Source organism: Cuculus canorus, chromosome 19 (genome assembly GCF_017976375.1).
Source record: "Cuculus canorus isolate bCucCan1 chromosome 19, bCucCan1.pri, whole genome shotgun sequence".
Lineage (NCBI taxonomy): Eukaryota > Metazoa > Chordata > Aves > Cuculiformes > Cuculidae > Cuculus > Cuculus canorus.
The window spans coordinates 1986790-2012352 of record NC_071419.1 but is presented as its reverse complement, the minus strand read 5'-3'; the positions used below and the strand labels follow the sequence as shown (position 1 = coordinate 2012352).

The 25563-nt window shown below is 50.5% G+C and overlaps 1 protein-coding gene across 3 annotated transcripts in view; it reads left to right on the top strand.

Moving 5' to 3' along the window:
- LOC104066964 (carboxyl-terminal PDZ ligand of neuronal nitric oxide synthase protein) overlaps positions 1-25563 on the top strand; it is a 35511-nt gene that overhangs the window by 235 nt on the left and 9713 nt on the right. For 2 of the 3 annotated variants that reach the window (XM_054084483.1, XM_054084481.1), the window contains exon 2: positions 4857-4928. In XM_054084483.1, the coding sequence (XP_053940458.1) occupies positions 4857-4928 (72 nt within the window). Of the gene's footprint in view, positions 1-2814; positions 2921-4856; positions 4929-25563 lie in introns of all 3 variants that reach the window. The other variant, XM_054084482.1, reaches the window with a different exon arrangement.

The following is a 25563-nucleotide window of genomic DNA, read 5'->3' as shown; positions in this document are numbered from 1 at the left end:
TGCCGGCCCCGCAGGCTGCCGGCCGCGGGGCTGCTGGCCACGGGGCTAGTGGCCTTACTAGCTGGTAGCCCTGCAAGCTGGCCGGTGGCTACAGGGCTGCTGGCCACCGAGGCTGTGCTGGCTGTGCAGCTGGTGGCCACGGCGGCTGTGCCGGCCACGGGGCTAGTGGCCCCATAAGCTGGTAGCCATGCAAGCTAGTGGCTGCGGGGCTGCTGGCCACGGGCCTCTGCTGGCCACAGGGGCTCTCCTGGCCTCGCAGGCTAGTGGCTACGGGACTGCTGGCCATGAGGCTAGCGGCCCCACAAGGTGGTAGCCCTGCAAGCTGTTTAGTGGCTGCAGGACTGCTGCCCACCGGGGCTCTGCCGGCTATGGGGCTGCTGGCCCTGCAGGCTGGTGGCTACGGGGCTGGTGGCCACGGGGGCTGAGTTGGCCATGGGGCTACTGGCCCTAGAAGCTGGTAGCCCCACAAGCTGGTGGCTGTGGGGCTGCTGGCCACAGGGGCTCTGCTGGCCCCACAAAGCTGGTGGCCACCGGGGCTCGGCTGGCCCCGCAGGCTGTGCTGGCCATGGGGCAGGTAGCCCCGGGGCTGCGGGCCCTCTGCAAGCTGAACGCCGTGGGGTCTGTGCTGGCCACAGAGGTTTGGGGCCCCACAAGCTGGTAGCCCTGCAAGCTGGTGGCTACAGAGCTGCTGGCCACCGGGGCTGTGTTGGCCATGGGGCTGGTGGCCACATGAGCTGGTAGCCCCTCAAGCTGGTGGCCACATGGGCTGCTGGCCCCACAAGCTGGTGGCCACAGGGGCTCGCCGTTTCCCTCAGCCCTGCCCGTGGTGTTTCCCTTCCCCCTGCGCCAGGTCCCAGGGAGTCTACAGAAAACACCCATAAATTATGAAAGCCTCACATTTAATTATCACAATCAAACAGGTTCTTGCTCTTCTCCCAGTATTTTTTTCCAGCTGTTTAATCCTTAGAATCCTCCTTGTGCACTGCATTTGAGAACTGATCTGGGAAGCCCTTGCTGTGGACGCTGCCTGTGCCAGGTGCACGTGTGCATCCTTGCTCTGGCGCCCATCCTGTCCCCATCGGACAGGACCTCGTTCCTGTCACAGTGAAGCAACAGCTCTGTACCCCTTGGAAGCCAGCAGACTTAGGTGCTGCTTGGATGAGGCTTTGAGGTTGGATGTTTGGATGAGGTTGCTCAAAGCACCCATCCAACCTGATCCGGTGGGAGGTGTCCCTGCCCATGGCCGGGAATTGGAACTGGATGATCTTTAAGGTCGCTTCCCACTCAAATCATTCATGATTCTTTGATATTAGTTCCTTATTCCATCTGACCTGTTCCCTGTATGAAAAGTTGGGCAGGCAGGTCCTCGTTTAAACACTTTCAGTCTTCAGGTATCAAAGAAATACCGATATTGTCAGAGATCTCATATTGATCAGGAGGAGCAGCCTGGCAGCGCAGCATCACTCGCAGAAGTGACTCCATTGGAATTGACATTCTGTAGGCAGCGCGGGGAGCGGGTTTATAATTCAGCTGACAAGAACTGCATTTTGCTGGAGCAACTCTAGGGTTCCCTTCCCCACTTTGCAGGTGGCCTAACACAGATTAGAAATGAAATTCACGCCTGCTGTCTCCCGAGTTGGAAAGAAGGGGCATATATATTCAAATAAAGCTTTGAAATGCGGATTTTGTGCAATTTGGTTTTCCTGCTAAAACCGCTGTAAGATTTAAGCAGGATATAGGATGGATCTGAATAGACAGTTAATCATGTCTTTTTAAAATCTCTCTTCCTTAGGAGTGAAAAACAATCTTTACTTTTCTTTAAATTAACATTTGCTGTGCCACAGACTGTGCTGAGGAGGAGAAAAATCCTTATTTTGATTTTTAAAAGATGTGAAGCAACTGTACCTTTAACTGAGTGAAATGGGCTCTTCAGGTTGATGGCTTCAGGCATCCAGAGCTGTTCAGAGAGCAGCTAAGGCTGTGAGATGTGTGGGTCTGAGATGGGGCTTGCATTACCTTAGTAATATGCTTGCTCAATTCTGTTCTTGCGTCTGTCTCTTCCAGTTAGGACACTCATTGTGGGCACATCACTCAACTGCAACGCTGACAATGACAAGGCTGCAAGTGGCTGCCAGGTGCCTTGCACCAGGCAATCTGACTGACCATGTTTAGTCTCTAATCTCCGCATACCAAACTGTCTTATTTGCCTTATAATCTTCAGGGACAAGCTTCAGGAGGTCAGTGCTGGGAGCTGCTTGTGGAGAGGTGGCTGTTTGTGCAGAGCTATGCGAGCGGGCAGGGCTTGACATGAGAGCATAGAATCATGGAATGGTTTGGGTTGGAAGGGACCTCAAAGCCCATCCAGTTCCACCCCCTGCCACAGTCAGGGACGCCTCCCACTGGATCCAGTTGATCCAATCCCCATCCAGCCTGGCCTCGATCCCCTCCAGGGATGGGGCAGCCACCACTGCCCTGGGCAGCCTGGGCCAGGGCCTCCCCACCCTCACAGCAAAACATTCCTTCCTAATATCTTATCTCAATCTCCCCTCTTTCAGCTTCAATCTGTTCCCCTTATCCTGTCCCTGCCCTCCCTGATCAAGAGCCCCTTCCCAGCTTTCCTGGAGCTCCTTTCAGCACTGGAAGCTGCTCTGAGGTCTCCCCGCAGCCTTCTCTTCTCCAAGCTGAGCAACCCCAGCTCTCCCTGCCTGACCTTGAACAGGAGGTGCTTCAGCCCTTGCATCTCCTCTTGCCCGCACCTATCAGTTTATCTTTGGTAGCATGGCCTCTTACCCACAGCAGCTCTGTTGTTCACAGAGAAACTGCCAGCCGGCTGCACTGAGTTAATCTGGATTACCTGTGACTGTACTGACAGCCACCGCAGAATGGGGAAGGAGATGCCTGCGAACCAGAGAGACCTCAGGTCTGGAGCGATATGGATACGCCCTCACGACCAAGGCAGAGGGAAATCCTGGCTCTGTCACTCCCGTCCCTGCTGCCCTCAAGCTTTCATGATCCAAGTGCTTTGACTCTCCTGTGGTTTACCAAAGGCTATAACTGAACCCAACTGCTCTTAAAAATGCCATTTTGCCAAAGCATTTACAGAAGCATGAGAAAAGCCAGATGACCTTTCAGATTGCTTGCGATGTTTATTTTAAAGCAGGCAGAAGAGCAGTAAATACCGAGCCAGGAGAACTCATCTTTGAAAGCCCTATTAAGTTTTTCAAACATAAAACCCACTGCAAGCCATACAGTAGAGAAATAAAACCAGAACTACGCCAGCAACAGTGATAGCGATGAGGCTGCTCTTGGGGAAGTATTTTCTGTTTGTATGTGTATTATCACCCTGAACGTTTGCAGGGGCCTCCTGATTAGCTGCCCCTTCTCCTCCTCCCCTCTCCACAGGGGAACAACTTCCAAATAACCTCTACAACTTGAAACCACACACTCAAAAAACAGACACAATTCAGGAATCAAATGCTTTTGAGGGGGACTAAGCTTTGTAAACTACCCTCTGCCCCTGCCATTAACCTGCCTGTGACAGCCATGCAGAGATGGGCTGTGTGACACCAAAGGAGTGGACAGATCCTGACAGGAACCCACCAGCGCTGCGTCAGGCATGCTGTGCTCAGCTGTCCAAGCCACAGCCGCACCCAGTGCCAGCCCTGGCATTGCTCATCAGGCCACTCACCAGCACTCAGATGGCGTTTTTCTCGCCCTCACCAGCGTGCCCTTGACATGCAAGACTTTCCACAGAGCTGTGAGCCATACCACTTCATAATATTAATGCCTTTTTGCTCCCCGAGCCAGGTGACTGTCCAGGACACTGCATGTTTCCCACACTCCCAACACTGAGCTGGCAGCTTTGTGCCTCCTCCAGTGATGCAGGCATTGCTCCTGTGCATTTGTGCCATGCGTGCTATTGCAGGTACCGCCGTGCTCTTTGGGCACACAAGCATTACAGCCCAGCACAAGGAAGAGCGGCACAGGGAGCAGCACACAGGAGGGAAAACCACCGGCAGCAGGAAGTTGTCTGCCTGCAGGTCTTCCCTGAGAACTGGCACAGCACTGACACTGCATGCGAGAGAACAGGCAGCCGCCTCGCAGAAAGCTGGAGGTGTGGTGAAGCGGCAGAGGTGCTGGGATCCGTGTCCGCCTGCCTCTCAGCCCAGAGCGATGGGCCCTGCTGGCAGCGATGCTTACACCAAAACACACACACCCAACGCCAAGGCAGCCGCTATCGCAGCTCAGCCTGGCAGCTTGTTTAGGACTGCAGCTCCCGTAAGGGCAGCTCAAAACAGCTGCCGTATGGCACATTTAGTTTGACAGTTTTAGTGAGTTCACCAGGATCCTGCAGACAGCTGAGCTGGTCCAACCAAGCAAGGACAACGGTGTCCAGGGGGAAGATTGTCCAGACTGAAAAGTTAGGCCAGAATCATGAGCCTTTTCCAGGAAAGCTAGCTGTTGCGCATCCTGGCAAATTTCCAGCTGTTATGTTCCAGCTTTTAGCTTCGAGTCTTTTAAAAGGAGGTGTAGTCAGGAGTGACAAAGGATGGACAGTCCCATTTTCAGACCCATAGCATCATGACTTGATTAACAATAGACATTGCCCTGCAAAGCACCAGGAAGGGCACATCCAGAATCTGAATGAGGTCAGAGGCTCACAGCAAACTTTAGAAGTCCACACACTTCCCCCTGGCTTTGGTAATATTGCCCACAACAGATGTTCCCGTCATATTCTGAGTCAAGCAAGTCTAACTAAACAAGGACTAAATGAATGAGAAGCTGATAGTTTTATAGAAACCTACACCATTAACTCATGCATGACTTTAGAGCTATCTCACTGTTCTGTCTTTCAGTACATCGGCAGCTTGGATGTACCCAGGCCCAACAGCCGCGTGGAGATTGTGGCAGCCATGAGAAGGATCCGGGTAAGTTCAAAAGAGTCAAACCCCACATAGCATAGAAGGTTACATTCCCTGGAGTGACTTGGTTTGCATTCCCCCTCACCTTTCCTATCAGGCTCTGAAATCTCAGCACAATCAGGGCTGTAACAGGCTTCTCCAGAAATTCTTGAGGCATATTAGGATAGACCCATCCTCTGCTCTTTGCTCTTAGCAGAACTCAGACAGGAAACCCTGATGTCTGCTATGCAGGTATGGGGATTCTTCTTGAGCCTAGGAGACTGATTTAGCCCGTCTGGATTTTTATGTGTATGAAAAATGAGATGTACACAGTCCGCTTCACAAAAGCACCCAAACTCATTGACAGTTCCAAATATGTTGTTATTAAACATCGGTGGCCTGGCAGATGTTATGGATATAAATCCCATCAGATGAGGCTTTGTGGATTCTGCTGCTCGTGGAATAATTTGCTGCTTTCCCCCATCCTCCAGTACAGTTCTACAGTTCCTGTTTCCTATCATCACATGTGTGCTCTTCCTCCTCTAGTCCTTTATTCTTCAGGACAGCCTGTGAATGGTCACCACATTTAGCTACGAGTAGCTGGATGGGCAGCTTACATCTGCTTCGTGTACTACCAGTTCAAGTGTCTCTACCCCAAAAGGCAGAGCAGCTGTTGTGCCTGGCTGGAGTTTTGCCATTTAATTCCGAGGCTGTTCATATGTCTCACATCAGCTGAAACTGGTCTGAGAATCTCCCTTTTAAAGCTTTGAAGGGATTATCCTATTTCCCCCCCTCCCTCCCGCAGTGTTTAACCATCTAATTTTCATTTAGAATAGCGCTTCTTAAACTTAGCCTGTAACTGGCTAGGGAGCTGATGTATTCATCTCCAGCCAAGCTCCGAAATTACATTGCCCTGCCTTTGCCTGCTCTGTTAGCACGGCTCTAGCTCGGAACATGGTGCAGCAGCAAGCTAAAATGCCTGGTTATTTGTGCAACAGGTGAAGCAAAGGCAATAAGTGAGGGCTACTGGGGTAGTTTAGATGCTGGCGTAACTTGGTAATTTTTTATCAGAATCATTATTTGGCATCAGATTTGACACTGCACTTCTGCTGATTTTTGACTGGATATCACCCATGCAAGTAAAAGCAGACAGTATTTTAATGTCATTTCCTAGAAAGCAGTGCACTCTGTTTTCGCAGAGGTACCCAGCTCAGAGCCTTGGCAGTGCAAGAGCTCGCTTGAGTGCTACACAAAGCGTATAAGTAACCACTCTGCGTTTGTGGATGCCATCAGTTAATTCTATCACACAATATTTTTAAAGTAGGCATCCTGTATTCTATACTGGGTTTTTAATCTTGGAAGCCCTTTCCAAAAAGGGAGGGCTTCCCTTTTCATGTGCATATTGTACAGCAGGATCTTATTCAGACACTTCCTGGCTCCTGAGCGGAAGATGCTCCTCTATTGAAGATAGTTAATTGGCACTGATCCTTAATTAGAGCATAAAGAATGAACTGGGAGGTTTTTGAAGAGAATTCTAGTGCATAGAGTACACAACCTAGGAACTGAGGGAAGATTGGGGTTATTTATGTAGCGTTCATTTGCATGCAGAGGCCTTGTCTGTACTGGTGCTTTTTCCCATGGAGTCTCAGCAGCACCAGTTGTAACTGGGAGGAAACACTGGAAGGAGCTATTGGTGGAAACTAGTATTTTGCTACCATCTTATTGTGAGCGGTAGTGCCTGTTCGCACTGCAAGAGTGAGAGAGGTCCTGCGGCCCTGCCAGGCGTTGGCAGGGGCACATTGTGCTGAAGCTTTCATCCCATGTGCACTCCAGTGTTCCACTGGAATTGTCCACTGGAGCTGAAAAGTCACACAGCACAAGCTCCAGCACAACGTTTCCTATGCTGCTGTCTCTGCCCTGCGCCGTGGGAGGAGGCGGTGTGAGCCATCAGTGGAGCAGTCGGCGCCAGCGCAGCGCAGGGCAGCCCACAGCACAGGCAGGCTGTTACTCATTGCTTCTGCTGCTCCAGGTGGGGAGCGAGGAGGAGGATGAGGAGTCACAGCTCTACTTCCCAGGCTCTGACAGAGCCGGTTACTCTAGTTATTCATTAGTAAATTGATACAAGCTCTGAAACTGCCTTCCTCCAGTGTTTGATTCTGGTTTCCAGTCTATGATTAAAAGCGCTTGCCCCAGGGAAAAAAACCTTAAGCTACCTAGCACTTAAAAATGGCCAGAGCGTGGGGAGAGAGAGGGTGGTAAGAAGAACAGCAAGTCCAGTTGCTAAGTCTGCTCCTTGGCATCTGACCGTCCTGTGCTTTGTACTGGGCTCTTTTGCAGTTGCCTATGCACTGTGCCAGAGTATTCTCCATACATTAGCGGAGCAGGCTGCTTGCAGACATCAGGACACGCAGAGCACACAGGCTATAGGACATTACTCCCAGAAAGCCTCAAATGACATGTTTTAACATCAGTCTGTTAAAATTGCGATCTGCTCTTTTGCAGCAGGCACTTAAGATGCACTCTCACAGTAAAGCTTAAATCCCTGTTCCTGGCTGAATGGATGCTTGTAGAATTGCTAGCAATACTCCATTAGTCACACATTAGATTCCTGTTTCATAACAGACTGGAAAACCATGTCTCATTGTGTTCTATGCTTCCACTGGAGGGAATGCAAACGCAATAGATAGAACTGGGAAGCTGCTGCTCTGAGCTTCCCATTATGCAGAGCTAGACAACTTTAAGTTGTCTAATCCTCCTGGTGGATTATTAGCTGCATACAGCTGCCATGTTATTATATGATCATCAGAGTTCAAACTAATCCCTCTACCTCCTCTTGCCCTGGCAGGGGAGGTGATGAAATTAGTTTGCTACTTAGCTAAGTACATTGTGCTCCGACAGGCACGTCAAGTTGCTGTTTGAGTCCAATTCAATGTGCAGCTCCAAGCACCCAGTGCAGGGAGGCTTTCCTCCACCTCCCAGGGCGAAGCGGCATGCCGCATCGCTGTCTCCTGCTGCCCAAGGCCATCCAGGTCTGGGTGCCTGGCAGCACCTGCTGAAGCCTCTGCCTTCAGAGTCAGTGTTCTGGTGGAGCTGGCTGGCTGCTGAAGTGGATTCATCTGCAGATATTTGAGCCTTCTCACCATCTTAGGGAGCTTATGTACAATAGAAGATTTTTCTTCCTGCAGAAGTCAACTGGCAGCTAATATGAAGAAGGTGAAAGTCCTTTGGGAGGGCCCAAACAGCTCCCTGGTTCAGCAGCATCACCCTTTCCCTAGACACACTACTCCTGGCTGGCTGCCTGTTGGTGAACAACTGAGTAGCCAAATTCTCCACTTAACCAGGTGAAGGCTCTCACAGAAGTAAAGGTGAAAGATGTTGTGGAGCCACCAACACTGAAACAGTAGCAGGAAAGGTTTGCTAAAGATGTGTATGGGGCTAGGGTTAAAGATGAGTTCAGTAAAACACAAAATATTTCCTTGAAGCTCCTGACGTTGCTTGGGAAATCTTGCCCTCGGAGACCAGGGCATGGATGGCTTTACGTGAAGGGTTAACATCCCAACTTGCCCTGCATCCATTATCCAGCTTCCACAGAGCTAGCACTGACGGGAGGAGAAAGTCAGCCGTTAGCTTCCCAGAACAACGCTTCCCTCAGTCCAGCACCTCACAGCCAGTCAAGCAGCCCTGGTGAAGTGCTGCTATTTTGAGTGGCAAATTGTACAAGGACATGGTAGGAGTAAGTGTCAAAGCTTGTCATCCCCACAGACAGCCTGCTGCCAGCAATTCCCCGAGTCACTCCATTTAATTGCCTTTAAGGCACACAATCCATTTCCCTGGAATTTGCACTTAAGATTCTATGAAGCCTAGAAATTTCAGGTCTGTTTGGAAGGTCTAGCTTGGACCTAAGCGGGTATTAACACACAGAAAGGAGCCAGATGTTGGATTGTTTAATAATTTCATAAGGGAACAGCCAACTGGGGCTGTGCCCATCCAAGCACCAGGGTGAACAAACAGGAGGCAGCCATCCAGACTAATGTGTTTCTTCTGTTACCTCCACATTTCTTAGGCTTAATTTAATTGAGAAGTCTTTTTCCCCTAGAGGCCAGTGCGCCAGAGAAACAGAACATTTATAAATCTTGACACAGGGTACATCAAAAAAATGCCTGAGTTCTCCTTGGCATGAGAAACAGTTTCTCACTTCAGCCTCCCTCTTACCCTGATCGTTCTTGCTGCATCCATGCTCTTAAGCAAAGTCTCAACATTTTGCAGTTTCTCCACATGGGATTCTAGTGAGGAGGTGCAATCTAGCAACAGTAGAAGTCATACTCACTGCCAAATATCAGCTGGTAGCGCTGAAGTGCGACATAACACCCATTTAAATCAGGACGAGTAAGTTACAGTCCTACAGTGCAACGCTGTGAAGCGGAGGTGGCAGGGCCAGCAACACAGATCCTGCCTTTCCTGCAGCCCAGCAGCTCCCAGGCCAATAGCTGGGCTGGCTTCATACAGCAGCCTGCAATCAACGCCATGCCAGGCTGTAAATTGCAGTGGTTCAGGAGCAAACACAGGTGTCACTTATCTACCCTTGCTACAGAAGAGCAGCCAGGTGGAGAGCTGGCAAAGGGCAGTGACAGCCTTCAGCCATCTCTCTTTAATTTATTACTGTGGCAGACTTTGGTGGTACCAATGTTTAATAGCCTTGTTCACAAGATTCTTCTAGAACACAATCCCTTCAGTTTTCCCAAGCCTTCTTCCTACAGAAGACAAATTCACCAAAATTACCATGCATAGATTCCTCTGAACTATTTTAACTATAAGCCTTCACGGAGTTGTTATGCTTGGAGCTGAGCTTTCCTGCCAGCTTCATGTTAATCTGAACTGGAGTTGCAATCAGTACTAAAGAAAGATGGAAACTGAACTGCCAGCTGCTGGGTTTTTCTTGGTTCATCTGTGCAGCCTCTCCCACTGTAATGAAGGGTTTTGGTCTGCTGGAGCGCTTGCCCTGGTGCAGACCTCGGTAGCTGCACGCCAGGATCTGTTGTTGTTGGATGGGAGTTTGTTCTACTGCAGCTCCTGGAGGGCTTTTCCTTTCAGCCTCTTTGGAAAAGCATCCAAATTCTGAGCTAATGACAACCCTGGGCTGTGAAAGAAAACAATCCCAGCATCTCAAAATATTCCAGCAGTCTTCAGATTGCTGGTATGAACCTCTAGTGCACAGCATTCTGAGAACCTTCCTTTCATGTACAAGGAAGTGCAGGAAAAACAGATGACAGTTCTGACATGGTTAGAGTATAGAACACAAACATCTCGTGTTTGCTCCAAACTGCCAGCACGGTTGGTAGACAGATTTACTGTTTGTAACCAGGTCCCATTTACTAGATGCTCTACAGACAGGAGAGTTGGGCCATGTCAGTTCACCCAAGGCGTTTATTGTCATCTGAGAATGACATTCAGTGGATCATGTGAGGATTAGTACTGTAGAAGACAGTCTCATGCTGTGGTCATGGGTCGAATCGACTTTTATACTGACAAGCATACAGCCAGAGAGCAGACCTTGTGGGAAGATGAGGGGAGGACTTCAGAGAGACAAGCTTCCACAACGCCATACCTTTCTCCTTCTCCTCCATACTAAAAAGGTAACATATCTACCCCAAAGAATGCTCCAAGACACCAGTTCTTTTTCTAGGACAGCCACCCTGCTTCTCTGCAGAACCGTGCCAGGGTTGCTTACAGCGATACAGAGACTATAGCCTCCAGGAGAGAGCATCAGGTTTGTATCCAAACCCAGAATATACTAGCGTGTACAAACATGCTCTGATACCTTTTACAGAAGAAGTCCGCTGTCAATTTTGGCTCTTCTCCAAAGCAGAGGTGTAAGAAAGGCTCACACGGCTTCACACAGGGAGCATATGATCAGACTCCAGTCAATCCTTAGCAGCACCTACAAGTCTGCCCACAAAAATCCCTAACTGAGCAACTAGCACTACAGGCTTCACTTGGAAGGAGATTTATAGGTGATCACGGATGGCTTTCTGTCCTGTGCCTGCTCACCAGGTCTCGCTGTACTTGTGTCTCCCTGTCCAGCACACACCTTTACTTGCCACCTTACCTCCTCTCTGCTTTATTTAGGAGGCCACAGGCATAGAGAACAGTCTCTCAGACAAGCAGGTTAAGAAAGCCGAGATTGGCATGAGAGGGTGACTTTGGCTCAAAGCATCCCTGCCACAGGGCCCTTCTCTTCCCCCGGCACTGGTGCCCAGGCAGGGCTCAGTCCCGTTACTCAGCCCACCTGCAGGGCTGCTCCGCTCCAGGCACTACACAAACACCAGTTCCTCCCGGGGTCCCCTCCACACAGGCATCTGAGGCACTTTAAGGTTTCTAACACACAAGATTAAGCTAATTGGTCTTACCTTTCTAAGCCCTGGTAAAATACAGCAAATGTTTTCAGGAGGGTAATTAAATGTTAATTGCAGCTAAGTTTAGCCCTAATACCTCATTAGTTTGTTTTCCTCTATTTGTTGCAGAGTCTCCTGCACTGGGGTAGGGATCAGGCTGGGCTTCCTGGGAGGCACAGGAGTCCTGCAGCACATTCCAGGTTCCTACCTGAGCCTTGCCCGGAAGCTTCTTGCCTCCTCTTACCCAAGAAGAGCGGATTTAGGTGTGGAGAGAGAGAGGCTCTTAGACCTGAATGTTCTAATTGCCATCTAGGCAGCTGCTCTGCAGAGGTAGAGACCAGATACACACGTTACCGTGTTTTCATATGGCAGATTTCTCATCCCTTCCTATTTACTCCTTTGCTGGAGCCTTCACTATCCAGCCCTCTTAGCAGGTTCCGAATCCTACGCCAGAGGACTCTGTAGTTGGTTTAACAAGGGCAGGCGGTACTGAAGCTACTGCTGTTCAGTGCCCTGCTCCCCTGAAGAGCATCTCACTGTTCCACGCTGCAAACAGCACCCGAGTTTGGTTTCCACAGCCTGTTTGCTTGTCTGTAAGATGACAGCAAATCTGACAGAGACGCCCCTGGGAGAGGAAGCCAACTAGGAGGTGACAGCCACATCACGGGTCTTACCTTTCAGCAGCATGGGCGCTGCCAGGGTGCTGAGGAAAGAGATGAGCCCTCTGGCAGAAGGTCTGGCAAGAATCCGTTTCTCCAGGTAAAATGAGCGACCACAGCACTGCAGGGTCGGTCTCCTCTTGAAACAAGGAGAGCTGCAGCTTCCCAGTCCCAACTCATCCCACCTCTAGGAAGGGTTTCTCACCCTCCCACTGAGATTTATAGCCTCTCCCCTTTCCTAGTATGCCCTGTAGCCCTAATTAGCCAAAATGCCAGCTGGGACTGTATCTCCCAGAGGTCGCTTGCCATGGAGGCCCAAGGAAGAGGGAAAGCTGAAATTGGAAGGATGTGTGATGCAGGTGCAGCTCCTTAGGCCTCTCCGCAGGTGTTGTCAGGTCCATGGTCACCTTGACAGGCTTAAGTTTCACACCTGGGCTGCTTTGCCTTACAGACAATTAGATTTTCATAAACTGAAGAAATGGCTTTAAAAAAAATGGGAAGCTGCTTTTCTGGAAGAACTGAGTCTGCCATCTCTCAGATTAACCCAGACTTGTTTTGTCCAGTTTCTGCTCTTTGTATTATCATAATGCAAAAGGAAGAATCTTTTAATGAGATGTTTATGCAGTGGCATCGTGTGCAGTGTTTTTAGGCAGCGCGGTGTGGCTACAGTGAACTGACTATGCTCTACTTGTACATCTTGAGTGGGAGGAGAGAAATAAACACCTCTGAGCTTACAGGAGAATCCAGCCTTCCGCTCACTGCTTGGGCATATCTCACCATGCTGTGGAGCTGCCCCACTGCCTTATAACCTCTTGTAGGTTTCCACCCCACTCATCTCCAACCCTAAATCACCTCTGGAGTTCTTGCCACACAATAATGATCTTCTTTTCCGAGCTCAATGAGGACTGAGGACTGGTCTAGCTGTGAGCACAGGCCACCGCAACAGAAGAGAGCTTAGAGCTTTTCCAGTAGCCACATGTTATGACCTAGTTTTTGAGAGGTGACTGGTGATTGTAGATGCTTCAGTTATACCCTGTTCAGAATGTGCTCGCTGTGATTGATAATAGCTGGATGGAGGGATCAGTCAGTGAAATGTCTCATCTCTAAGCAACAGTGACCTTTTAATGCCTGCCTTGGAGCGCTGAAGACTGGGTGGCTTCTCCAGCGAGGGGGTGGAACTAGTGAGGCATATTGATATTGTTTTGCATGAGAATCATGATGGATTGGAGCTTAGTTGAGGGCTAATAAAAGCAGCTGCTAAACATAAAAGCTAAATTAAAATGTTAGTATTAAATAGAACATGATAGCGCTTTTTGTCTGATGCTAAATCTTGCAAATGAGGCAGGTACCTTTTAATTGTAAAGTAAAGTGGCTTTAACGGTATTATCATTATATTACTGAAGCATTTGATTTCACTAGCTAAAATATCAGTGCATGAGATCTCTGCAAAGCTTTTATCTGGTTTGAAATAAAGCAGCTTTTTCAACAATTCTGTAACTGGCTGTAGAGCATAGCAGAGATGAAATAGAATGGCTTTCAAATTAAGTTCTGGTGTAGAACCATCAGCCACAACTCAAAGCTGCTGCTTTATTGACGTCTGAGAAAAGGTAATTGAGATGGCAACCAGAGTGGCAGAGAGCACATTGGATTAGTTACTTACTGAGAAGGTGCCTTAATCTGAGGAAGAACGGTATGAGCAAGGACACAGGAGCTGGGGTTGCCCATGGTGGGGAGCACAGACCCTCTGCGCAGCTAGCAGGAGTGCATGCACTGGCTTCCACCAGAGCAAGCTGGCACGTTTCAGGGGCAGGAACAAAACCAAATGGTCCATGAAAATACAAACACTTAAACCTGCCCCATGGGTGAAGCTATCTACATGCAGGGAAAGATTAAGAAGATCAGGTTGTAGCTATGGTCTAACCTTGTGCTTTGACCTCAGCCTTTGTGGTTCTTGGAGCGAGTGCCCTGAGCACGGGAGGAAGGCTGGACCTAATGCCACAGTGTGGGGTGCTTTCGTGCAATAGATGCCGTCTTGATTTTGTCTGATGCAAAGGCCATTTGTACTTTATGGATCAGGGTTCTGAAGAGAAGGGCCCTGAGGGACCGTGGCCACAAAGCAAAATTCTGCCTGGCAAAATAAGATTTGCAAACAAGAGCTTGCTTCTGCGCTTGTTTTCTTCATTCTGCTTTTGCTCTCTGCTAAATGAGGCCTAAAGGCAAACAGAGTCGGTGCTACTTAACATAATACTTCAACAAGCTACTTCATGTTTTGACCAAATAACTCTATGATAAATGTACAGGATAAAAATCTTGAATAGGTCCCTGGAGGGAAGGATATTTTGATGAGGGAGCAGGGATTTTTTCAAAGGCATCGCACAATGGATTTCTTTCTTTCCTGCAGCAGTGATTAAACGCTCTCTAAATGGCCTTTCCCTGGGCCAGATGGGTTATTTGGACTAATTGGCAACCGCCTGGCTGTTTTCAGGACACCTGAGTCACTTCCCCCTCCCTCCATCCTTCTGTCACTGCTGCTGCAGAGATGCTGCCATGCGATGGGTCTGCTGGAGGGGAGGATGGAATTGCAGAGAGCATCGCAGACCAGGGCTCGAATCCCCCTGCTGTCCCCAGAATCACATCAAAGCCTCTGAGCTCCGGGGTTTTCTTGCTAAAAGCAAATTATTCTTCTCATGGGAAGAAGAGCAGTGAGACATGTTAAAAGTAGATACAGTGTGATGGAGGACTGGGTGTTTACAGCTGGCTCCAGGAGGGTGTAAGGGGCACCGTTCCTCTTCAGGCACCTGGGCAGAACTGGCCCAAACGCTGGTGTGTTTGGGAGGTGGTCGAGTCGCCTTCCCTGGAGGTGTTTAAGGAACGGGTGGATGAAGTGCTTAGGGACATGGTTTAGGGAGTGTTAGGAATGGTTGGACTCGATGATCCAATGGGTCCTTTCCAACCTTGTGATTCTGTGTGCCATCAATACCTGGTGCCTCGCCGAGTGCCCTGCGCCGACCACAGAGCCATATGCGGTTTGTGAAGCACTAAGGTCCAGTGATCCCAAACCATCATGGACCGGTTCAGCCCTGCTGCAGCCTGTGCTCCTGCTGTTAATGATTACAGGGCCTAAATTTCCAGCCCAGACACATTTTCTTATTTTCATGTTATTGCCCCCCAGGCCAATGCTGGTCTCCTGCTCGTCTTGCTTCCTTGCATCCAAGCTGACGGCAGGAGAAGCTGTGCGCTGGGGACAGGGAACGCTGTTTGTGGTTGATCATTGACCTGTATGCAAGCAGCACAGGACGCATTAACGTCCCCAGCTTCACACCTAGCTGCTGACAGCACTACCAGCCCTGGAACACCAGGAATGGCACTGGGAGCAGAGCAGGTGTCAGGGAAGTGGAACAGAGCATCAGCCCCAAGGCTGGCTGCCAGTCACTGCTGAGCAGGTGGACAACCACGTGTCACAGCTGTATTTGTGGTGCCAACGGAGCACACCTAGGCAGGGTCCCACTCTTTGCAGCCATTTTTGTGGCTGTCTGTAGCAAGTCCTGCATCTTTCCTTACCTGTCTTAAATAGCTGTGTACCCAGCTGAGGACCCTGGTGTGCCTCCAGGAGACCCGGGCACACACACTGCTCAGCAGTGCCAGCCCGCAAACCGCTGACAGAAATCATCCAGTAGCCTCTTTCCAAGGGCCTGAAAGCCCAGCTCAGGCCGCTTGCCTCTGCCTTGGTGCTTGGCTGTGATGCTCTGGGATAGTTTTGATGACAGGACAGTTAATAAATACTAATACCATAAACCCTCCTTTAGCCACAATTCCTACTATCTAAACCCAGGCTGTTTCTCTCATCATTAGCCTCAGTAGCTCCCCTGAGGCTGACAAAGTCCTTGAACTGCTTTGTATTCTGGAGTTTTAGAAATTACACACTTCACGGTGAATTTTCTTTCTCTTACAGTAAGAGTCTTGTTTCCAAATTTGTGTCAGATTTTATGGGCAGTTTGAAGAGAACCCAGAGATCTTCCTTTAGATTCAGGGATTGCTACAGGGACGGGCTACCATGGTCTAATGGCAGTTTTATTAGCTTACAGTGGTCTTTAACCACAGACTCCTTAGCCAGAAGCAGCGTGCCAGCCTGGTTCTGCTAAGGTTTTCCCACTAGGGCAACACCTGCATCTAGCTGACGCCTGCCCGGGGTACCCTGGCGGGAGACGGGTAAGCTCCCTTCACTCATCACTTTTGCTGTATTCCAGAAGCGCACAATGCAAGAGCTTTTGGGCAGGTTTCAAAAGGCATTTGTACCCTTTGTATTGTTCGGAGCAACCAAGATTCCTTCTGAAGTCAATGGGAATTAGGAATCGCGTGCTTTAGAAAATCCCTCTTAATAGCTGCGTCTAAACATCAGACCTGACTCTGCTCATTTGATTAAGGAGGCAGGATCTTTCAGTGCTGCGTGCCAAGTCTTTGCTAACAGACCCTCCACACGGCCCCAGTGGCCCTACAGTGACTGACCCCCTCCAAGCTCAATGGCCTGTTCCTCGCTGGAATTGCTGTGCTGTTGTGCTCTCAGATGCAGACACATCCTTTCTGTGCAGTGCTTTCAGGCCAACTATAAGTCTATGGGCTTTCTGTAAGAGGTGTTTTCTGAAGTGGAACTGTTGGGGATCGATAGTATTAACAGCTACACTGAAAAAGTCTCCTTGCCTGGGAATAAAGCAGATTATTTCAGTCCCTGACTGTCTCGGACCAGTACATAGTAAGGCTGTTCAAGAAAGTTGCTGTCGCTGAGAAGCAGAAAGGTTCAGCTGCACCCAGGGCTTGAACTGACAAAGAGATTTCCGCTCTGGAAGAGAGTGAAGCCCGATGACACCTAGCAAACCAGGCACGAAACCTGGTCCGCATATAGCAGCGTGCTACGCAGCTCAGCATCCTTCCCTTTTTCATTCTGCTCCGGTTTCTAATCAAGTGCTGTTTCGGAATGCAAATGGAGATCAAGCCTTCGTTCTAGCTTAGAATTCTGCTTGCTCAAAGTTAGAGGTGCCAAGTTGAGCTTCCTACCTCAGCTACAGATACGCAAAGAAAATGCTAATTTCCCTAGTAAGTGCCTAGGAGAAACCACTAGACATGAAGCTGGAGCACAGCACCCAAGATGCATATGGCATCTGGTAGCAAGTTTAGAAGCCAGGAGATGGTCCCTCCCTGCAGCACTTACCAAAAGCGGGTGTTAGTCACGCAGATGTAGCTCCTCCAGATTCTCTACAGCAAACTAGATTCCTCCTCCTCCTTTGGATAAGTATCCACCCTGGGTGGACGTGCTATGCATCACCCTCCCCTGCATCCTGAAGCCGGAGGCTTTAAGGAGGAGGCTACAGCCACATGGTTTCTCCTGGCTGCAGGGCAGCACGGGTGCTGGAAGCGGAGAAGCACAGCAGGTCACACCTGGCCGCCTTGGGAGCAGGAGCTGGGTTGACTTAGTTCCTGGTTTGAACACGTGGGCCTCCTCTCCAGCTGCCTTCACCTCTGGTATGCCGTCCTCCTTCGCCTGGACTACCTACACTAAAATAGCATCATTACATAAACGTGGAGGGAAGTGTTGCATTATTTAGAGGCCTGAAATCCTGGCACCTGCCTTTGTCAGAGCCTCAGCACAGCAGTAGGATTAGCTCTGCGCCGCACCAGTGTGAGTCCCTGCTGGGGCCCTCACTGAGCCCTCGCCCCATGAGTTGCAGCTCCTCCGGCCACGCTGTGGTGGGTCCTGCCTGGCTCCCATCGCCGTAGGCTGCTCACAGGCCGAACAGGAGCTCCACTCCCTGAAGAGCAACTGTCACAAACACTCCTGTGAAGAGCCACAGAACTAAAAATGGGCTTTCAATTTTTATTCTCTCTCCAAGCAAACAAACACCGGTTCCCAGAGGGAGGGAGAAAGCAAAGTCATCCTGTTAATCACCCCTGTCCCATCTCCCCTTCCTGCTTCTGCGAGGACATCATCTCCTGGTTTCCCTCTCTGCCCAGTTTAGCCGTAACACCGAGAAACACTGCTGCCAGGCTCACACACCTTGCTGAGGTGCTGCTGTACTAGTGACCTGTCAGGCTCACAAGGAGGAGTGGGAGGGGGCCAAACGTACAATAGGGATTTTGGAGGGAGCAGCAGAAACCCCGAGTTGCTCCCTGTTGGTGTCCGTAGGAGCAGCGGTGGCCTGGCACTGCTGGCTGGGTGCTGGGTTGCTGTCACTTTGCAAGGGACTGACTGTAACCAGAGCAACTGGATGGATGTAGTAGAACATGAGCATCCTTGCTTTGTGGGTCAGAAAAAGACATACAAAATACTCCATTACCTTCCCACAGCCACACAGGGGGTCTGAGGCTTTTTCATGGAGCTCTGAGCCTGCCACAGAGTCTTGGCTCCTGCTCTTCTGAGCTTTGTTGCTTGAACATTGACGAACAAGGATTTAAAAAATCCCGTCTCCTAACTTGCCTCTTGTCCCGCATACCAGGCTGGGGGGCGACTAGGAGATGAAACATCGTGTGTGCAAAACCAAGACCTTCTCTGCTGGGCCTCTTGACACTGGTGTTTCTAGAGAAATACAGAATTCCTCAGAGGTATCACAGCGTATAATTGCAGTTTCACATCTGAGGGTTATTTCAGGTGAATCTGACCTGTTTCTAATTAAATTAGCACTTTCTGTCTGCAGTAACCTAGCAGCTCTTTGAGGTAGGGACATTTTCCTCTTCATGTGCAATCAGTGCCTGGTGCATGAGTCTCCACTGGGGTGGGGTCCCAAGACACTACTTCATTACTGAACCTAATTAATCATCCAGAGCACTGCGGATGGAAAAGGTAATTTGTTTTCTTCTGCAAAGTGAATAGAGGTAGGGAGGAAAATAAAACCCAGCTTCCCTGTGATCAGGGATTGGCTTGCCCTGGTGAAACAAGGACTGAAGGGCTGTGTGTGGGAAAGCTCCCTATTAGACCTGGGGACAGCAGGGGGTTCCTGGAAGTGACAGTCACACAATGGTGCTTTTGTCAGGGAGGCATCGAAGGCCAGATGATGTCACCTTGCGCTGGGCTGCGAGGCTGCTTGTGCCTCTCGGGATGGAGCTCAGTAGTATCGCAGTATCTCTTTAACAAGGAGGAGGCCATGAAAAGGCTGCTTTTATCCCACCCTTCTTTAAAAGCAGGCAAAAAAGCTTTGTTCCTGAGCAGTCTGCCTGTTTTCAGAGGTGGAAAATACTAATTAAAGAGCCACTGCCAGCGCTGATCTCCCCACCAGCTCCCATCCCCTGCAGTTCTGCTCTCTCCTGGGGGTGTAACTCAGACCACCCGTTGCTCCACATTCCGGCTCAGAGGAACACCTAAACTCCAGCCATAACCTTTGCCTTTGACACCTCATCTTTAGGTGGGAAGATTGAGCTGTCCATGAAGGCTGTGAGAACCCAACAGTCTGAGACCTCCCAAGGATAAGATCTGTTGAAGATGGGGAGAAGGGGGATGAAGAAGAAGGCCTGTATTAACGTGCCCATCTGAATGCTTTGCAGGGCCTCAGAAAGCAGGATGGGTGGGTGCCTGCTTGCATTTCTCCCTCCTCACACTAAGGACCAGTTTGGTATTTCTCTCCAAATCCATCCTGTAGATAGGCTCTCAAAGTCAGAAGGAGCACGGCTCAAGACTACAGGGTGCAGTAGGGTTCTGAGCTGCTCCACAGGTGATCGCTGGGTGGCCATGGGGACCACAGCCTCCCTGGGGATCACAAGTCTATACATGCCATGCAGTGGGGATGCGTAATCCTCCTCACCATGAGTAGGTGCTGGGAACTCCTGATTTCAGCTCTTTGCTCTGCCTTGACTTGCCAGGTGAACTCTTGATGAATAAGCCAGCCTCAGTTTCCCATGTTGGAACGTCTGGCTAACGTCTGTCCACCTTGAGGAAAAGCCTCAGCTCAGGATTCACATCTCCACATTAGTCAGCTCCCAGTGTGGTTGGGCTTGAATAGTTATGAAAGCAGAAAATCGTCAGGCATCGTCTGGTGAGCTGTACAGCTCCTTTCCCGAAAGGAACGTTTTTCCCAAACCCATGCTTGGAGGCTTCTTTACCTCAATCTCTCCCTGGACCCTCACTCGATCAGGGTGACGGGCAGGGTAAGTCTGGGACGATAGCAGGCAGGGCATAGAGGGCACACAAGCTGTATGGGCTGAGGCAACCTCTCAGTGCTTTATTTCAATGCAAGGGGAGCCCTAAAGCTGTTGTTGGGAAGGAGCATCCAGAGAGCTGGGGTCCACGGTTTGCTCTCCTGGAATCCAAAACCTGCAGCTCTGAGGCTTCCTGAAGCCTGGCAGGAGGGGAATACTTGGTACTGCTTCCTCAGGGATTATTTTTTTCCTCTTGGACCCTAAGCATTGTTGTGACTTCACTCACACACCACCCGAGAGCATGTCCAAAGCCAAAACAGGAGTCAGCAGGGTACAGCCAGGCAAGGCTTGCCCAGTGCTCCTGGTGTTGCCTCTCCCAGAGATCTCTGTCCTCTAAAGAGAGACAGAAAACACCTGCGTCTCTTCAGTGAGCCAAAACACAGGCAGAGCCAGGGCTAAGAGAACTGGGCTGACCTCGTTTGCCCTTTTCCATTTACAGGCAACTTTCAAGAAGGTACTTTTGGAGCAGCTGTTGTGAGCTAAGCTGGGAACTGGCTGAACCCGTCTGAACTGCCCTCGAACTGGCTGAGGGGTATGGGGCATAGGTCCAAGAAGACCTGCAGATTAGATCAATTAAATAGTGCTGACAATGCCAAACGGGAGACTCTAGAAATGCAAATATTTTCATAGCTCAACTGAGGTTTTCATAGTTTCCCCGGCTGCTCTTCATCCTCCTCCCCGCACAGTCTGCAGCACGGCTCAGCTCTGGTCGCAGTGAGGGGCTGACCACCACGTTTGGCCAACAGACCCTCATTAGCGAGGTGTTTGTGCATCTCCTTGCACCAAGGGGGCACACACTGCCCTGGGCTCAGAGCAAGGGTGACTTTGCTCCCTCAGTAACAAGGAGCTGGAAGCCAACCCTGATAACGTGGCTGGCGGGGCAGGGGCCTCACCAGCCAGGACCCTATCCCATCATACCTGAGAGAGGTGAGCAGAGCAGACCCCAGGTAGCATCCAGGCACAATCAGGAATCCGGATCATTGGGTGGGTCTCTGCGGGTGAGAGAGACCCAAGGACAAAGTGGGAGGTCAGGGTCAGCAGATCCATGACCAGGCATGGCTGTGGCTGAGCTGCAGACCAATATTGCTGCCCTAGAGCTGAGGAAGAGGCAAAAGACCCAGAGCTGAGCTTAAATGGAGCTCCTGGGCCACCTGGACTGTGGGTGGAGGACCAAGGTGAAGCTGGTCAGGACCCATCAACTCCTCTGCACAGCTGGTTGCTAAATGTGCAAACTCAGCCCCTGACTGGCCGGCTCCAAGACCTGGAAAAGGGGTACAGGGGATGTCTGGTCCAGCTGGAGCCTGCAGCACGGCTGGGCCCTAACCTGGAGGTATCACAGCAGTATTCCACTTCCCTGACCTGCTCCCCATGAAAGAGCTGAAACCACCTCACAGCATCCCAGCCCCAACTCCAGGGCTGGAGCACAAACCTGCAAATGCCACCCTGCAGCATCAGGGAGTCAGAGTCCTGCCTGGCTCCACAGGCAGCGAGCACAGAACTAGGAATAAATAAATGAATCCCGAGTGATGAACTGTGGTCCCATTTCCTTGCTGCCCTTCCAGGGACTCCCAGAAACCCAGCAGGGCTGTGGCAGCCCCTTGGTCTGCTCCAGCTCACCGCGCGGGGAGCAGTCTGCGGTATGGACAGAGAATTTGTTGGATAGTGGAAGGATTTAATTTGAATGAGAAAAAAAGGCTTTGGGTGTGTTGCCAGCATTCTCCTTGCCTATTGTACTCCCGCTTTGGTTTCTGCTTTCCACTGAACAGTTTTATGTTTCCAAGGATCATAAATTCTCATTTTTCCACTGGGCGGGAGGTGCACTCCTGGGCTCCATCGCTTCCTGCGTTGCTTTTGTGTCCGTGTTGCCCAGTTACTGCAGCGCAGCCCCAGACTATGCCCGGCCGCATTCACCCCGGCCACGTCCCCGGGAGCGTGCGCCCCGCCGCCGGGCACTGGGAGTTCATAGGATTCAGACAGGCACATGCTTCCCAAGGTGAACAAAGGAGAGGCCATAACCCAGCGGTTTCCAGCCGGAGGCGGTGAGGGAGCGGCTGCGGCCGACTGTTGGAAGTGCCGTGTCGGGAAGGTGCGATGTGATGCAGAAGGGGCCACGGTGACTCAGGGGGGATCAGAGGTTGGAGCGCAGCCCGCGGTCCAGAGGGTGTGGGAACTGACACTGCTCGTTTGTCAGCTCCGAGGCGGCATGCGGTGCTCGGCTAAGCTGCACTTGCTGGGAGATCATCTCAGGAGTTAGCTGGAGCGTCGGTTCCAAGCGGCAGCACTCCAAGCATCAGTAATTCAAACAGCAATCGAGATAAGGCTGTGTCCTCACGCTGTGTGGCTCAGCCTGGTTTGAAATTCATTACACTCCTGAACTTGAAATACTTGGATTCCTCACGGCTCGAATTCCTAGAGTGGTGCTCCTTTGGCATTGGAGGTTGCATGCAGCAGCGGGAGGGATGCACATGGCTTGGGATGCAGCCGGGGAGCAGGAGCAGGGGGTCCTGCGGCGGTGACGCTGCCTGGAGCCGGTCAGTCGGAGGCCAGAGCCCAGCAGATTTCCACCTCATTGCCATGCACCCTGTGTCCATCTGGCAGGCGAGGTTTGGGAAGGGGCTGGGAGTGCCTATTGTTGTGGGGTGGTTTATGGACTCATACATCCTGCAGCCTGCCAGGCCGGGGCGAGGGGAGGCGAGGGGCAGGACAGAGAATTTACAGCTGCCAGAAGAAATCATCCATACCCCAGCCTGTGGCATCCTCCCTGGGCACGCAAACAGAGTACTTGCCTAGCAGGGATAGGGAGCATGGATGTCTTTGAGCACCTCTGCCTTGATTTCCCTTAGTGCAACTTGGGCTGCACAGCAGCGAACCCTGTTTGAACCGTGGCAGGGAGCGCCCTGGCTCTGCCGGCTCTCTCGAGTCTGGCCCTTCTGCTCTTTGTTAATGAAGAAGATGCATTTTTTGGAAGCAGAGGGTGCCTCTAAGACTTGCAAACTCTCTATTTTATGACAGTTTTCATTTGCATAATGAAAGCCCTGATACCTTCAGTAATTAATCACATTAAGGATTGCTTCCTTGGGTAACTCTATTGATGCAAGTTGTTCTTAGTGCTGGAAACTGCATATGATTTCCAGTGTGCACTAGACCATCTCTTTCATCAGCAGATGGAAGCTGGTAACTGCATGTGTAATTTATATCTGCTTGGGTGGAATTATCAGATGAAATATGCATTACACGGCACCATTAACATTTCTAGTCATACAGTCTCTAGCTCTTGGGTAAGTTAATATTACATGCCAGCAGTGTGTGGGACTGTATGAAAGGCAAGGACTCGAATACAGGGATTTAAAAGCAGAAATGGAAAGTATTCCAGGTCAGACATATCAGAAATAGAATTAATGAAGCTGCTAAATTAAATGAAATGCCTTGCCCTTTTCTGACCTGCATTTTCTTATAAATGTCCCGTCTTGTCTCGATAGCTAAGAGAGCTGCCAGCTTGCCTGCTGGATCACCACATGTAAGAGCAACTCCAGATCCTATAGCATCCAGAAAGCTCTCCCCTGCAGGACAGCACAAGCAGCAAGAGAGTAGCGATTGAATCTCAGGAGGCAGCAGAGAAGATGAATGCTGCTGTGTGGGTTGGATTTATTGGTAACCTTGACAAATTTGGGAGAAGAATCACATCAATTCAATAGTAAGAAAAAAACTATCAGTGTGGAGACTGTGCTGTCTGACGGCAGTGCCGGGTTAGCCAGGGGAACGTGTGCAGGTGTGTGCTGGCTTATGCACGAACGTTTTTATAGCAGACTGGCTGCTCTCTTGCAGTGTATTTTTTCATGTGCTTTTTTTGTCCTTATATAAATCACAGTTGATTAAAATACTGATTCCTACTTGATAGGAAGTAATTAAATGACTGAGGCTGTTTCCCATCTGCCTCTTATGTGTAGAGATACAGAGCCTCCAATCCAAGCTGGTGTGGCGCGGGCTGGCGGAGCTTTCGCCCAGCTCTTGGGATCACGGGGCTCTCGCTGAGCTGGTGTTGCTGCTCCTCATGCTGAGCAGCTGGTTAGGCCGGGCTGTCCTACGGCCCCTGCTGCTTCAGGGGTTTCACCCTTTAGAAAGAATTTTGGAGCCCAATCAGTTTTCAGGCCACGCTAATTCTGCCCACGACTGGGACCGTGGCATCTGGACTGTGAGGAGCATCCGCTGGCTGTTGGCAGGAGCTGTGCTGAGGGTGCAGCACCAAGACACGAGCAGCAGAGGCCGGGAGCTGCATGGGTGAGCGCAACCAGCAAACACATCCACCTCCTTGCTTGCTGCTGATGCTGCGGCAAAGGGCTGCATCCTCAGCACAGCCTGAAGGTGCTGCCTGCAGCCTGCAGGGATGCAAATGCTTCAGATGCCATGCGCGGGGTGTGCGTGTGATGGGGCAGGGGTTAAGCTCTGTGCTGTGCTCCTGCCCTCCCCATGTGCCTCTCCAGCCCTGGCTGCAAGAGCACAGGGACAAGGGCAGAGCGTGTTGGGCTGCTCACGCTGGCTGTGTGGCTCTGCTTGGAGCTCAAGCCCTGTACTGCAGGGTGGTACCTGTCTGGAGTTCCCTATTTTTGCAGAGACTCACCATCACCCCTGGCAGCAGACGGAGATACACTGCCACTGCTCCTGATTTTTCCTTTCTGTCCAAGAGAGAAAGAAAAAGCATCTCTGCTAAATCCAGACTTGGACTTTGCTTAAAGCCTTTGAGTAAAGAGCCTTGTTTGAATGTAATTGCACCCCTGTTGCTACAAAGGGAAAATACACTGTATTGCACTCTCTTTCTTGGAAAGCCTGGCTAGTATTTTCACAGCCATTTGTGTATAAAGAAAGATAAATAGCTCTTTAGCAGGCAGAACAATCTATCCTGGTTTTATTGACATTCATGCAAGCAGACAAGGAGAAACAATTTGGCGGTGCTGGGCACAGCGGAGGGGGAGCTCCAGCCTGGTGGAGCTGGGAGCACCCAGTGGGGTGCTGGGCACCAAGGGGATGCCTGGCAGAGGGTGGGAGAAGCTCTTTCATGTGCTGAGACCGGCAATCGCAGTTGTCTGTCCCATCCCCACAGATGTCTACATCTCCTGTGGGTGCCCCCCAGCCCACAACAGTCTGCAAGATGCATTCACCCATCATTTCACTCCTCCTTATAAATAGAAAACGTGTACAGCAAATTTAGCTCTGGCTTCACATGCAATGGTGCTATAGATAGATTTTTAAAGAGCTTGTCTCAAAGTAATAATTCATGGGGAGATCAAAAGGCTGTGGTTTAATCGGTGTCTCTCTGATACCATAAACCTTGCAGAGTGCTAAGAATTCAATGAGCAGCATCAAAAGCCTGATAAACATGAAAGCCACCCAGTTTTCTGCGTGTAAGGCTGGCGTGGCTGACAATGGGTGCTG